At 38.8% G+C, this 13411-nt stretch overlaps 1 protein-coding gene across 1 annotated transcript in view; it reads right to left on the bottom strand.

The window, feature by feature from the left end:
* The window catches only part of LOC138050657 (neuropeptide FF receptor 1-like), an 11265-nt gene extending 948 nt beyond the window's left edge, over window positions 1–10317 (bottom strand). The window contains exons 1-6 of the mRNA XM_068896964.1: window positions 10233–10317; window positions 9993–10133; window positions 4568–4722; window positions 3971–4235; window positions 2854–3114; window positions 1–186 (exon numbers count right to left, since the gene is read on the bottom strand). The exon at window positions 1–186 is cut by the window's left edge and continues 948 nt beyond it. Of these exons, the coding sequence (XP_068753065.1) occupies window positions 145–186; window positions 2854–3114; window positions 3971–4235; window positions 4568–4680 (681 nt within the window). The 5' untranslated portion in view covers window positions 4681–4722; window positions 9993–10133; window positions 10233–10317 and the 3' untranslated portion in view covers window positions 1–144. The remainder of the gene's footprint in view (window positions 187–2853; window positions 3115–3970; window positions 4236–4567; window positions 4723–9992; window positions 10134–10232) is intronic.
* Between the last annotated feature and the right edge of the window lie 3094 nt (window positions 10318–13411).

Genomic DNA, 13411 nt, shown 5'->3' on the forward strand with positions numbered 1-13411 from the left:
CAAACGGGTTGACAGCTGAATTGAAAACAATCATGGTGTGAGCTATGGGAATTGCAACATCGCTGATTGTGCATAGGCCAAAATCTTCCAAAACGTGAAGTACGGTGTCTGAAATCCAGCAAATTGCGAAGAGTGTAGTGACAGTCAAACCATCAATGTCACTCGCTTCCGAACTTTCAACACACCCTGTGTAAAAAAAGAAAAGGATAATACGATCAGATACTGGGTAAAAGACAGTGTAACTTTCAAACACCTCATTTTAAAAAAGTGCAGTCAATAGAAAATAAACAAAATAGTTTTATCGCAGTGACGTCGGCTCAACCTTCCAGCTGGGGATAAACTAATCGTTAAAGGAAATGTGACTCAACAGAATAAAGATCCAGAGAGACACGGACGCATCAGCTTGTATTTAACAACTGCATCCAAAAGACTCGGACGCTTGTTTGTTCGTTTGTTTCAATGATCGACCTTCTGCAGGTGTTTCCGCCATTTTGATATGGAGGAAAATAGCTATACTCATCAGTGACGTTTCGGCCAGTGCACCTGATTGCTTGCAATCCTGCGCATAAATAAATGATTATTGTGCTGGCCAGCATGATAAATTATTCATCAACTTCAACTTTGCAGCAGCTTGGAATGTTTTCAGTCCCATAGGTTACCTTGCATGTGCTTTATAGATGCCTAAATGGTCATGATTAAATCATTACTTTGTTCGAATAAACAAAGTGTAGGATTTTGCTGCGCATGTGTGTAAGATGGCAAATAAGCCAATGGTAAGTTATAGGTTCAATTATTCGGTTTCTTAAATTATTTCCTCACTATCGATGTTAAGTCACCCGAAGTAGGATTCGAATTCGATAACTCGTGTTCAGAGGCGATCACGATGAGCACTAGACCAAGAAAACTACGTGCATGATATAGATGCGCTGATGAAAATGTATATTGATATTGGCGCATTATAAGTTTAACAAATAGATTCCATGTTGCCTCTCGTCTGTACAGTAATAGATCACAGATGACGTAAAAATGTGGTAAGAACAAAAAAAGGGCACACGAGGCGATATCCGAATGTGTCACTGATGTTCTTTCCACATTTTGACGTCTTCCGTGATCTATTACTGAACAGACGCACGGCAACATGGAATCTATTTGTTTTATATAATAAAGAATTTAAAAACTTTATTCGCATAAAAGCTGAGGGTGACGTCAATCGTGACGTCAATCGCGTTCTCTAATAGATCATAGGCAAGAACCAATCAATATGCGAGAGAAACTTTGGTTATTATATAATAATAATAATAAATAATAATATTAATATTATTATTATTATTGAAATATTTATCAAAGAGTTGTGTGCGTGGCCGGAACCAAGTTTTTGTGTTATCGTTGCACCTAATATCTGGTTATCATTCGGTAACACATCTCCGATACAGGGCTCAGTAATTACATAATTTTATGATCCTCCCTGAATTTTTAAGAAAAAGACTAAGTGTTAAATATTTTAAACACCATCGCAGAAACTTGCAATGCATATGTTTAATGGTTTTTTTTAACAACGGCTTTAAATGTGAACAACTATTCTACGATCGCACTAAACCCTATGGTTGGGTCAAGGGGTGTGGACTTTAAACTTCGGATAACAGAATTTAACTGAATATTGAGCAAAATATTGTAAGATTAAAAAAAAAAAAACACTGAAATACTGTGAACTTCAGGTCGGTCAAACCGATATCCATAATTTGGACAGATAGTGTTATTAGAAAGATTAATTCTACATCACTGTTTCACTTAATGGCAATTTTATGGTACCAAAATGAAACACCAATAATTGCTTGACGAGATGCACATATTAATGTGACGTACTAAATTACCATGCAAACAAAAGAACCATCTAAAAACTCCCTACATTTTGTGTTTAAGCTCTTATATCTCAAAAACGAACTTGGTGACCCCCATTTTTTATTGCTGAAAAGTGATTAGTAGGCTAAGACTAAATTTTTTGACATTAAGAGCCGCCTTAAAAAATTCTCAATTGTGAAGGTGGCTTTGAATCTGCTCCAGAGAATTTTTTTCAAACTTTGCAGAAAGTTTCATCCTAGCGTGCTATCACTCAACAGCAATAAAAAATGGGGATCAGCGAGTTCGTTTTTGAGGTAGATGCGTTTAAAGACAAAATATAAGCTGTTATTAAATTCTCAACCTCGGATAATGCATTTATCGTGCTCTAATTGGTTCACTCAATCTCGGTTATCAGCTCATATACCTTAGTTTGACCTTATGTGGTAAATGATTGCGATTTTCTTGCTAAACTAAAGTTTTTTTCACCGGAAAGCGACATCTCTCTCGGTATAAAGCAAAGAAAAAAAAGACAACGTTTTTGTGGAAAGTTTGTGTCAATCCCGAAGCTTAGAAGTACGCGAATAGGTAAGAAACGTTTTTTTGTAATGAGTCTGCGTCTGTCTGGCCACTAGATATTACACAACATCGCATCTTCATCAAGTTTCTTCGATTTCGCTAGGATTTTTTCCCGTTTTTTCGCTCATATTTCGTACTTCCAAACTTTTAAAGTTTAAGGAATTTAATAAAACAATTATTCCACTCGCGCTTGTTGGATATGAGACTGGTAATAGCCAACTCGGCGCTATTACCAATGTTAAATTATTAAATAGCTTATCTTAGACTTGAAAGTCTAACCATTTGCAGATGAGATTACAAAGGCTGCACTTTCTCCTCAGTTATTTTAAGATCCTGAGTGTTGATCCGGCCGGAATTCGAACCCACTACTTCTCGCTTTACAGCCCGATACTCAACCAACTAATCCACTCGCTGCGCTACCAATAAAATTATTCATACCTGCTGATGAAGTGGTTTCTCCGTCTGATCGTCATGTTTAAACCACAAAGTGTAAACAACGCTCGAGTAATAGCCAATCATCAACAAGGATGAAATACCAACAAAGATTACCATAGTGAGGCGATGAGCATTTTGCAATTCTTCGGAATCAAGCCAAAAGTGATCACAAGACCTCACGGCGACTTTTCTGCCGAAGCTCTGGATCATGAAACCTCGGGTATTTAACAGTGCTGAAAGGGTCCAAGTACCTGGAATAATTGCCTATAGAGTGGGATGCATGAAACTTAACAGTTGATAAGTACATTTTAGGGAAGCAGGGCAACTTAAGTATTTGATTGACCACAGGTAACTTGGTAATTATAACTTTGTTGAGCACATGTTAGTATTATTTTACTAATTAATGTCAATCTCAATCTCAGAGCTCTTCTCCTTTGTGCATGACTGAGGGAAAAATTGAGTCCAGGGGAGCCCTGAAACAAAAAGTCTTTCTATTGGTTTTCGCGAAGAAAAATGGAAAGCCTCTCTGATTGGTTCATTCGTGTTAGCATGAGGAGTGAGCAGGCGTACGTCGCAAGGTGCAAACGGCCAATTTTTGGCTATAAGAACCCTATGGCGCATGCTCTCCTACATAGAGTTTCCCAGAGCCTCAGGTCATGAGCAAACATAAGAGCCGACACTCTGTATGTAATTAATGTCAGTTTTCCCAGCCTTAAAAATGCTATGAGAAAGAGATAAATACCGAGAATGGAGGTCTAAAGCTAAACTTTTATTTCATTTGAGGGACCCAGTGGATGAATTTGCCAACGTTTTTGAGGCATTTCAATATTGTCGCATTTGATTGAAATTTGTGAATACTTCCCATAGTAATTCCTTAAAGGCCTTTTGAAAAACAAGGTTCGGAAAGAAAAGTCAAGATCAATTGTCAATTGCTGAGTGCTAAACAGGCTTTGAAAAGTTGTTCTCATTAGGACTGAATTCAGTTTCTGGGAGTATCCTTAAGACACTAATATTGGTGAAAATAAAATTAAAATGAAATTGGTGAAAAAGGATCTGCCATTGCAAATGGCCGCTAATCATTTGCATGGACTGTATACGCTCAACAACTTAATCTTCGCACCTTCAGTTTTCGCCAAGTGAGTTTCCGCTGAATTGAATATGGGTGTACTACAGCCCAGTAGCGTTCCCTTGCAATGGCAATCAAAGTGAATACAGAAGAATCAGCTCCGATCCACGCCAATTTCCTCAACGACAGGCAAATTGCATTCCCAGGCATTGCATCAGGGTTATTGAAAGAGTGCTGGTAGATGAAAGAAGTAGAGAGGAAGGTGGGATAAATGATGTCCGCTACTGCAAGGTTCAATAGCAGATAGTTGAAAGGAGTCCTATGAGATAAAGGTAATAAAAAAAAAACGCAACTGATTCAATCAATAATTCTGAAAGATATTGCAGCAGTAATTTAAAAGCCTCAAAACCGTGTTATATATCAATGATGTTTCGTATCCGCTCAAAGGTTTTTGGGATTGTGGTTACCATTTGATCGGTACGCTCGGCCACGTTGATCCATTTAACCTTCAGTTTAAATCATTGATTTTGACCCTTGAACACTACACACCCCCCTTACCTACCCCACCTCACTGTTTGTCGTGCCCTTGGGTACCATTGGAGGGGGCAACTGGGCCAAGATATTTTGATGATGCAGATGCTATGTATGTACCTCATATCACGATTTTTGATTATGACGAAACATACGAGTAAGTTTCCAGCGATGCTTGTAATGGCTAATAGACACTCCACTGTTGCTATGGTGATATCAATTGAATCAAACATGATTACTGGGAATTTTGACCCAATCCGCAGTTTTGCAGTCACCTACAAAGGAAAAAAAAATATTTACCTTGCTAATTTTTTCATGTATTCTTGAGGTATCTTGGTAATGCATGTACAACGTAATACTATGAAAACGAATTAATTAATAAATTCATGATTGAATTATTGAATAAATAACTAAATGAACGAAGGAATGACTAAATGAAATAATTAATCAAATGTTGAATAAATGGTTGAAGATTATAAAATATAACTTTCTAAGCAAGGACCAGCGTAATAAAACAGAAGCACGGGATACTGGTAAACGATTTCCTCTGCACGATTAATATTATTAAAAGCCAAAGGGAGCAAGGCTGATATAACGGTGAAGGAATATACTACTAGAACTCAATATTTCGAACTGAAGCACTGTCCCTCTTAATGTTTTGCAAGTAATGAATGCGGTTTCCATAGACGTTACAGTGTGAATAGTGATATGGTGTGATAATTATGGTGCATGTGATAAATTTAAGAAATTATGGTCTGATTTAAGAAATTGTAGTGTGATAAATTTAAGAAAGGTCTTAAAAGTTATTTATACAACGTGACTCAGTAATCTTTTTTATCTATTCATTTTTCTTTACTCTTTGTAAATATTCTACATTCTCTCCATGTTTATAGTTCAAATATTTGTAATGACCGTATAATTTAATGTATTTATATTTTATAGTTTCTTAATATTTCTATACTTAATGTTTATTAATATATTATATTTGTTTTATTCTAATCTGTTTTGGGGGTTGCCGTATAAGAGGATTCAGTTCTTCCCTGGCAGCACCCTTTTTGCGATGTTCTTTGCAAATAAAGTCGTTACAAATAAATAAATAAATAAATAAATAAATATGATACAATACCTGAGCTAAAGAATTTACCGTTAATTAACAGACTTAACGGATGGGGTCAAGAGACGTCCGCATGCAGGCCAACCTCGGTCCGATGTTTGAAAGAAAATATATATTCATCAGCCTTCCACATGCGCCATCATTTTTTCTTTTCACTAAGAACCTGAGAGGGAGGCAAGACTGAATGCGGACGTCTCAGAAGACAGACTTCCGCTAGAACAAAGACTTCCGCTCGTCTAAAAATAACTTTCGTGGACATAACATATCGCGGCCAACTCCTTGAGCCTCCCTCTCTGTCCCCTCATTTTCTCTTGATGGGGTACAATAACACAATTGAGTTCATGTTCTCGGGCATAACTATCTTTTGGGTCCGACTCAAATCCTTTTAGCCCGAGCCTTCAGCCGTCTGGCCAAAACATATTTGTGCCCAAAAAAAAACACTTACTTTATTACTATTGAGAAAATAAAAACTTAAAAAAAAAGACAACAAAACAGTCTGAACAATCACGCGAGTGTTTACATGTTGAATGTATTTTATTTTCCCTCAATGAAAATACGCCATCAAGCGAAAGCTGGCTAGAAATTACAAAATCTGTCCATTTGAATTTTCAAAAAGTGTAAGAGATGAAAGGGGAAAAGTCCATAAAGCTCATATGTAAGTGTTGAAATTAATTGTACAATTGCACAATGTCATACTTTTCATTGGATTATTTCAGCAAGCTAAAATTCAGTTAACCCAAATTCTCTTTATATATATATGTAAGAGTCAAGTTAAGAAGGTCTCTCGAGCCAACAGCACATACCTGCCCCCACCCCTCCCCCCTCCCCCCCCTAGATGACGCTGGATCAACCAGAACGATGATTCACAGGCGGACGAGAGAGAACAGGACAATTTGTATACAAGTTAAGAAGGTCTCTCGAGCCAACAGCGCATCCCTGCCCCCCCCCCCCCAGGAGGATCACAAATGGATTCACAGTCCAAGCCTCGGCGAAATGTAATTAATTAATGAAGTTTGAAAGGACCTAGGACGGACAACCCCTGGAAGACATTTTCCATTGGGAGAAAAACGTTTTATGCCCTGACTGGGATTTGAACCCACGTCCCCCTGATTACCGGTTGGGTGTGATCACCACTACACTATGGCCAATCTGGATAGTGAATGGGAATTACGTGGTCTTCCTGGGCCCATGTTTTTCCCCAACTAGATGACGCTGGATCAACCAGAACGATGATTCACAGGCGGACGAGAGAGAACAGGACAATTTGTATACAAGTTAAGAAGGTCTCTCGAGCCAACAGCGCATCCCTGCCCCCCCAGAAGGATCACAAATGGATTCACAGTCCAAGCCTCGGCGAAATGTAATTAATGAATGAAGTTTGAAAGGACCCAGGAAGGATAACCCCTGGAAGACATTTTTCATTGGGAGAAAAACTTTTTAGGCCCTGAGCGGGATTTGAACCCACGACCCCTGATTACCGGTTGGGTGTGATCACCACTACACTATCAGAGCAACCATGCTGGCTACATGGTTAGCCAGCCATGACAATCTGGATAGTGAATGGGAATTACGTGGTCATCCCGGGCCCATGTTTTCCCCAAATAGATCTACATCTACATGTTCCAGCACTCGGCAAAGTCCCTTTTTGACTCGTGGCTGTTTCTGCTTAGGTGGCCTCATACACCACAAGCCTTTTTAGAGAAATCATCGCCAAGCCGGCCACTTCTGCTGGAGAGAACAGAACAGCCATAACACCGGGGACTTTATCTCCTACACTTCTCGAATAGTGTGTGGGTTTTTTAACGTCCCATGCACAGGGAACTTATGAACTTAGAAGATATTTGTGAGACGGGGCCTACGGTTTATAGTACTTGTCCGAGAAGACTTGAAAGTCTGTCCATTTGCAGATGAAATTACAAAGGCAGCACTTTCTCCTCAGTTATTTTAAGATCCTGAGTGTTGATCCGGCCGGGGTTCGAACCCGTGACCTCCCGCATGACAGCCCGATGCTCAACCAACTGAGCCACCGGTGCGCAGATCAACCAGCGTGAATCATCGTTCTGGTTATATATTTATCCAGGGGCATCCAATTTAGCAGAGCTAGTTTAAATAGAGCTCTTACACAGCACAAAACAAAGACATAAAAATTAAAAACTAGACAAATAAGTTAAGTTATAAATGCAGTATGTACCGCAGGTGTTACTGTTTAAGATGGTGCTTTAGTTTGATTTTAAATTCGCTGAACGTCTCTATTTGCCTAATGTTTCTTGGAATGGTGTTGTAAGTTCGAGCGCCCTTTATCCTGAAGCTCCCCTGATACTTAGCAGTTTTTGCGAAGGGAGAGCGCAGCAAATCACGGCTTCTGGTGTTATAGCCATGGAAAAAGTGCGCGTGCCTAAACTCTGAAAGTAAGTACGAAGGCGCTATTCCGTGAAGACATTTATGGACTAAAAGGCATTTGAGATAATTTCTGCGCGCTTGTAGGTTGAGCCAGCCAAGTGTTGATTTTAACTCCTCAGCCCCAATTGATCGACCTTCAATGATACATGCGGCACGTCTATTTAGCTTATCTAGGTAGTCTTTGCTCCCAGCTCCACAACTGTCCCAGACAGGCGAACAGTAATCGAATAATGGCAAGACTATAGTATTGTAGAGCATTAGGCAAGTTGGCTTGGGGAAAACCTTACGCGCTCGACGCAGAACCCCTAATCTTGACGGTCCTTCCAAGATAGAGTGTCGTCTAGGAGGACCCCAAGATATTAACTTATTAACCCTTTCTAAAGGCATGTTAGTGATTTCTATAACTAGATCGTCAGCCTCTGCCGTCCTTTGATGGGTACCAACAAGCATAATCTTCGTTTTCTCAAGATTAAGTATTAGAAATTAGCATGAAGTCAGCTTAGGACATCAGTTGGGCCACCAGTTAACTGAGCTTGAATTTCACTGACAGACTTTCTTGCAAAATAGATAAGTGTATCGTCAGCATAAATCTCGACACTACAACCTTGAACCGCCAAGGGTAGGTCATTTATGTAGATAATAAAGAGTAAAGGGCCGAGCACGCTACCCTGGGGGACCCCGAAAGGTATAGACTGGGGTTCAGACAAGAGCCCATTTACGCAAACACTTGTTGTATCAGCCTTGGTCCCTTGTTGCATCAGCGTTGTATCAGCCTTGGTTCCTTTAACCTTTACTGGAAACAATCTACAAGAAATCTATAAAGGTACCCTTAAATTCCTTGTAAAAGTTTAAGCACATAAGAATTACCACAATTTTTCTTTAAAATTATTAACAACATCTGTCGCAATCGTTTCCCTTTTTAAACGCCGGGCCTTATTAGCATTATTTCTTCTCCAAAACCATCTCGATCAGCTCAGAAGCTTTAGAAAATAACTGAAACATACCGGGAGATTGCTGCCTTCGTGAGGCGAAGGCCCCAGATTACTAAGCCGCTTCTATGCCAGGAAATATAAACTGCTGAAATATCACCGTTAGACTTACATTTAATCGTACAACATTTTCTAAAAGGAAAAGATCATTGTACAGACCAAATGATGTACCACCAAGGAAAATCCCAACCGTTGCTACACCCGTTACTTTTACTTGATACTGCACCTGGTATCATCAAGCCGTCCATTTTGCATCACGTTTGTTCAACTATAGCCTATGTAACCACGCCTAATAATGAAGTATATGTTTCCCTTTTTACCAGACCAAAGAAGCGCACTTAAAAGGGAACGGAAACCTGTCTAAAACCAGCCGCCTGCCTACGGTGTTTATTTCTGAAGACACGACAACAGAAAAAAGATATTTTTTGGAGAATCGACTGTGTCCCGATTTTTCTTTAAGAATATATAACTTTCTATGAAACTAGAACTCATAAGAGCCGTCTCTTATCCTTAAAAGAATGACTATTCAATAAGTGTTCGAGGGCCGGAGCCAAAAACGTGTGCACAAGTTTGACTATTTATGAATCAAACCGGTTAACTACTGCTCGGAGATAGTTAAGAAACAATAATTATTGCTACCGTTGAGCAAAGCAAGAAATAAGTTCTCCGATAACGTTTTTATTGTACCTGTACAAGTACCACATGTTTAACTTATTTGGCTTTTAACTTTGAAGCCGAAAGAAACTGCGACAAAATTAAATGAAACCGTGCTTGAAAATTGTTATTTGAGGAAGTTACTGCTTGCAAAAGTCGTGCCTTTAAAAACAATGACTTATTATGACGATCCTTCAAGTAGCTTTGAGCCATATACTCCCTAGCGCCGCGAGAAAGGATCACCGTCACACTGTCCATGAACAGCCCTCGGCATTTTTAATGAAACATTAGCATGTTACGTCCACATCTACGTCTTAGCAACTTGACTGTTTGACTTGAAAACATAAGCTTAGATGTCAAACACGCTGTTATTGGAAGCTATACATACATGGTTAAGTTTGCGTGGTCTTCAACACCTATTGGCGTTGTCTTCTTATTTCTCTCAAAGCTTATTGTAACCTCAGGTTTTCCAGTTAAGTGAAGGATAAATTTTCTGACGTTTAGTAGCCCAGCTAGATTTGTAGGCGACCTCACAAGGCAAGCCACAGAAATATATAAGGATCTTGAATTACGCAGTGCATCAAGTCAACCACAGAGAAGAAAGAATAGCCGAAAATACATACATTACCTCCAAAACAAAGCGACAAACCTATTCCCATTGATTTCTCTGAGAATGAAGCATCTCTGTGCGGTCCTTATTGACAATTGAAAGGTTTCAATTACAATACGTCAAAGATTACAGGTGTTCATGTGAAATGAGGAGATTTGTAATTCAGTTCTATGTTTTAAGTTATGATTAAGAGTCTGCATATCATCATGTGTTGCCTTGTGCTTGATTAGAAAGTGGCTTATGATTTATCTTAATAGGATACTGACTAGTTGCGAGATGCAGCACAGAATCAATTTCAGTTACAAACTTATACAAACTTGAACAAGAAGACAGGCTATTTATTATTTTATTTATTTTATTTTGCTCCTTTAACTGCGAGCTTTATTAAAGAAACGTAGCAGGATTTTAATGATATATTAGAAAAATCGGGTAAAAATCGGGAATCAATCATGGAAGAAGTCGTGTCCTTTGCTTTGATCTTGGCTCACTTTCGACGGTCTTAATATATAAAATACCATATTGGTACTCTGTGGATTTACTTGCTGAATTACAAGCTTTCATGTAAAGAGACAAGGCGAAACGATCGCATATAATGCAGTAACTGCGGGATTAAGTGACAAAATGAATAGTAAGAAACATCTGACCGGATGAAGGAACTGAAAGGGTGTCACGGTATTATTAACGATAGGTACATCGAGTTAAAAATTTGTGCAGAAATCTCTTCTGGTAACAAAATTAGGGTTCAGAAATGTTGAGAGTATCCCCAACAATGCGGTTACCCATGGCACGGGCTTGCATGTTTAAGAGTTTTCAATGTTGCGATAAATTATTCGAAAGTTTATTGACACTTTGAAAAAAATAAGCCGTGTTCAAGATTGCTTCTTTCTGAACAGCAGCCTCTTTAGGACAGAATTCTGTCGCGAGCCTTTAATATGTTAATGTTTGTAACAACACCTATCGTTTGCCTTGTAAATACTTCAAGAACCACTAATCTGACTAACCCTAATATTGTTGAAAATATCTTGCCATCTGTCACGGAGTGTCACACGTTACGTGCCGTGCAGTCTAGCGTTGGAGCAGCTATTCGAAAAGTAAGAGAAAGCTTTCGTCCGCCTTTGCCTCAAGCCCGGTTTCTTTTTAACAAAGGAGTGACGTAAAGTGACTAAATTATCTCACGACAATGATAATCCTTTGGTTTGATTAAGAGTCGCGGGACGATTTCATTTGGGAAACAATTTGTCAATTTACGAACATTGTGTAAGCACAAAAGTTTTTTTTTCGGGAAACGATTTGTCAGAAACAAATCACTGTTGTTACATTGAAAGACCAGCAAGTATTGTTAGAAAACGATTGAAGATAAACAGTTGGGTAGGCTTTTTACTGGGTTACCATATGGCAATCCATTCAGAATCTGAGTGAAAGGTCCCTTTTTTTTTTTTTTTTTTTTCCGTGTCGGAAAATGGAACCAGTCACTCCCCTGCTAAGTATTTTCTTTGTGCGTAGTCTTTTGCGCGTATCTTTGGTGTGTTTTAGGAGGTAGTAGAAATGTGTAGATTTTAACTGGTGGACACAGTAGAATATTTAATTAACCTGCAATGGCGTCGAAGTCATTGTAACGCGAATGGTGTTTTGGTGGTTCACCCTTATGGAGCTCAAGAATGGAATGTCAATTGGATAAACAAGACAGGCAGGGAATTCAAAAAAAATTAATACCTGGAATATTAAAAGCGACCAGTAAAGGACTTCACCGAGCTGTATCGAGGTGAGCTGTATTTCCACTATTTTACTAACTGTGGCGACCAGTAATGTTCTTCGATAACAATAGCATCTTTCGTCGTTGGATATCAAAGTGAGCTTTGTTTCCAATATTTTACTAAGTGTGATGTTATGTACAACACTGAACCAAATGGCAAATTCTGTAAGGGTTTAACAAACATTGAAGGAATCGAACGCCTTGAATACATCTGTCTTTAATGAAGTCGCATTTCAGTTGTCTGGCTGTTTACATTTATTTTGTACTCAACTCTGCAGTCTTCAATGAAAAAAAAAAAGTGGGAATGCGACAGTGAAGAATTATTTGAAAGAAATCTTGTTGTCTATTTTGTGCTTCATTATTCACGGAAAAGGGTTGTCAGGTTTGATCCTGAATTGTGAGAAATTTATTTAATTGCATATGGTTTGTGACACGGATTGTGTTTCTTGTTTGCACGCACGCACGCAATTAATATATTAAGGGGAAGGTCATAATGTTCTGTCAAAAGGAATAAATTGATCACGTGTTAGGCAACCACAAAGGTGCACGTGATGAGCTTGTGTCAACGTTTTTGTTTACATTAGATAGCTACAGCGAAGAATGTTAATCGTTCGTCACTTTCATAGTTTAAAAACGTACTTTTTTCGCCAAGAAACTTCCGTCTTTTGTTTTTTTAATTTTGGTTGTAATATTTAAACTGAACATTTACGTTTCATCTAATGGGCCAGGAAGCTATCTTTGTCGAATTTGATCCGAGACCCGACTCTTATCTGCAACACTGTTGAAGGCGCCTGGAAACTGAATTTCCTAGGAGTAAAGTACTGGCTGGGCCAATCCGAAAGTAAAAAAGAAACGAGCTTTGACGGATAGAAAAATGCGACTACATTTCTTCCTGTGCCGCTGCGATTTTTTTTCAAGATTCTTATGCAAATTTTTGACAGAGGATGTTCAAGAGGCTCCCTGAATTTAGGGCGCGCGCAAGCTGTGCACTAGTATGAGCGTGGCACAGCTGCTGAATCGCGCGTGTTTCAGATTTTCGTTGGCGTCAGCCGTGACCACTCGGTAAATAACCTCCTAACTCTTTCGCGTTCCCTTCGGTGCGTTTGTTTTTAAAATTGGCTTAGTTGTAACCACATACAGTGTCCTATTACGCCATAAATTTGTAAAAATCTGTCAGAGCTAATCGAATATATTTAGAAAAATGACAAATTACAGAATACTGGAAAACACCGTGTGAACGCCCTTTAATTTTACTGCTTCCCCAATGTCAGGCAATACATTTATGTAATGTGGCAATAAATGAAAAAGAAATTCAGTTTACACCAAAGGAAATTATAATATAAACGACTTAGGCCAACAATATGAATATATCTGCCTGTCATTAGATGCGATGTTGCCATGGTAACGGCCTTAATCCAAAAATTGCACCACCCTAAATGTAAGG

This window comes from Montipora capricornis, chromosome 6 (genome assembly GCF_036669925.1).
Source record: "Montipora capricornis isolate CH-2021 chromosome 6, ASM3666992v2, whole genome shotgun sequence".
In the NCBI taxonomy this organism is placed as follows: Eukaryota; Metazoa; Cnidaria; class Anthozoa; order Scleractinia; family Acroporidae; genus Montipora; species Montipora capricornis.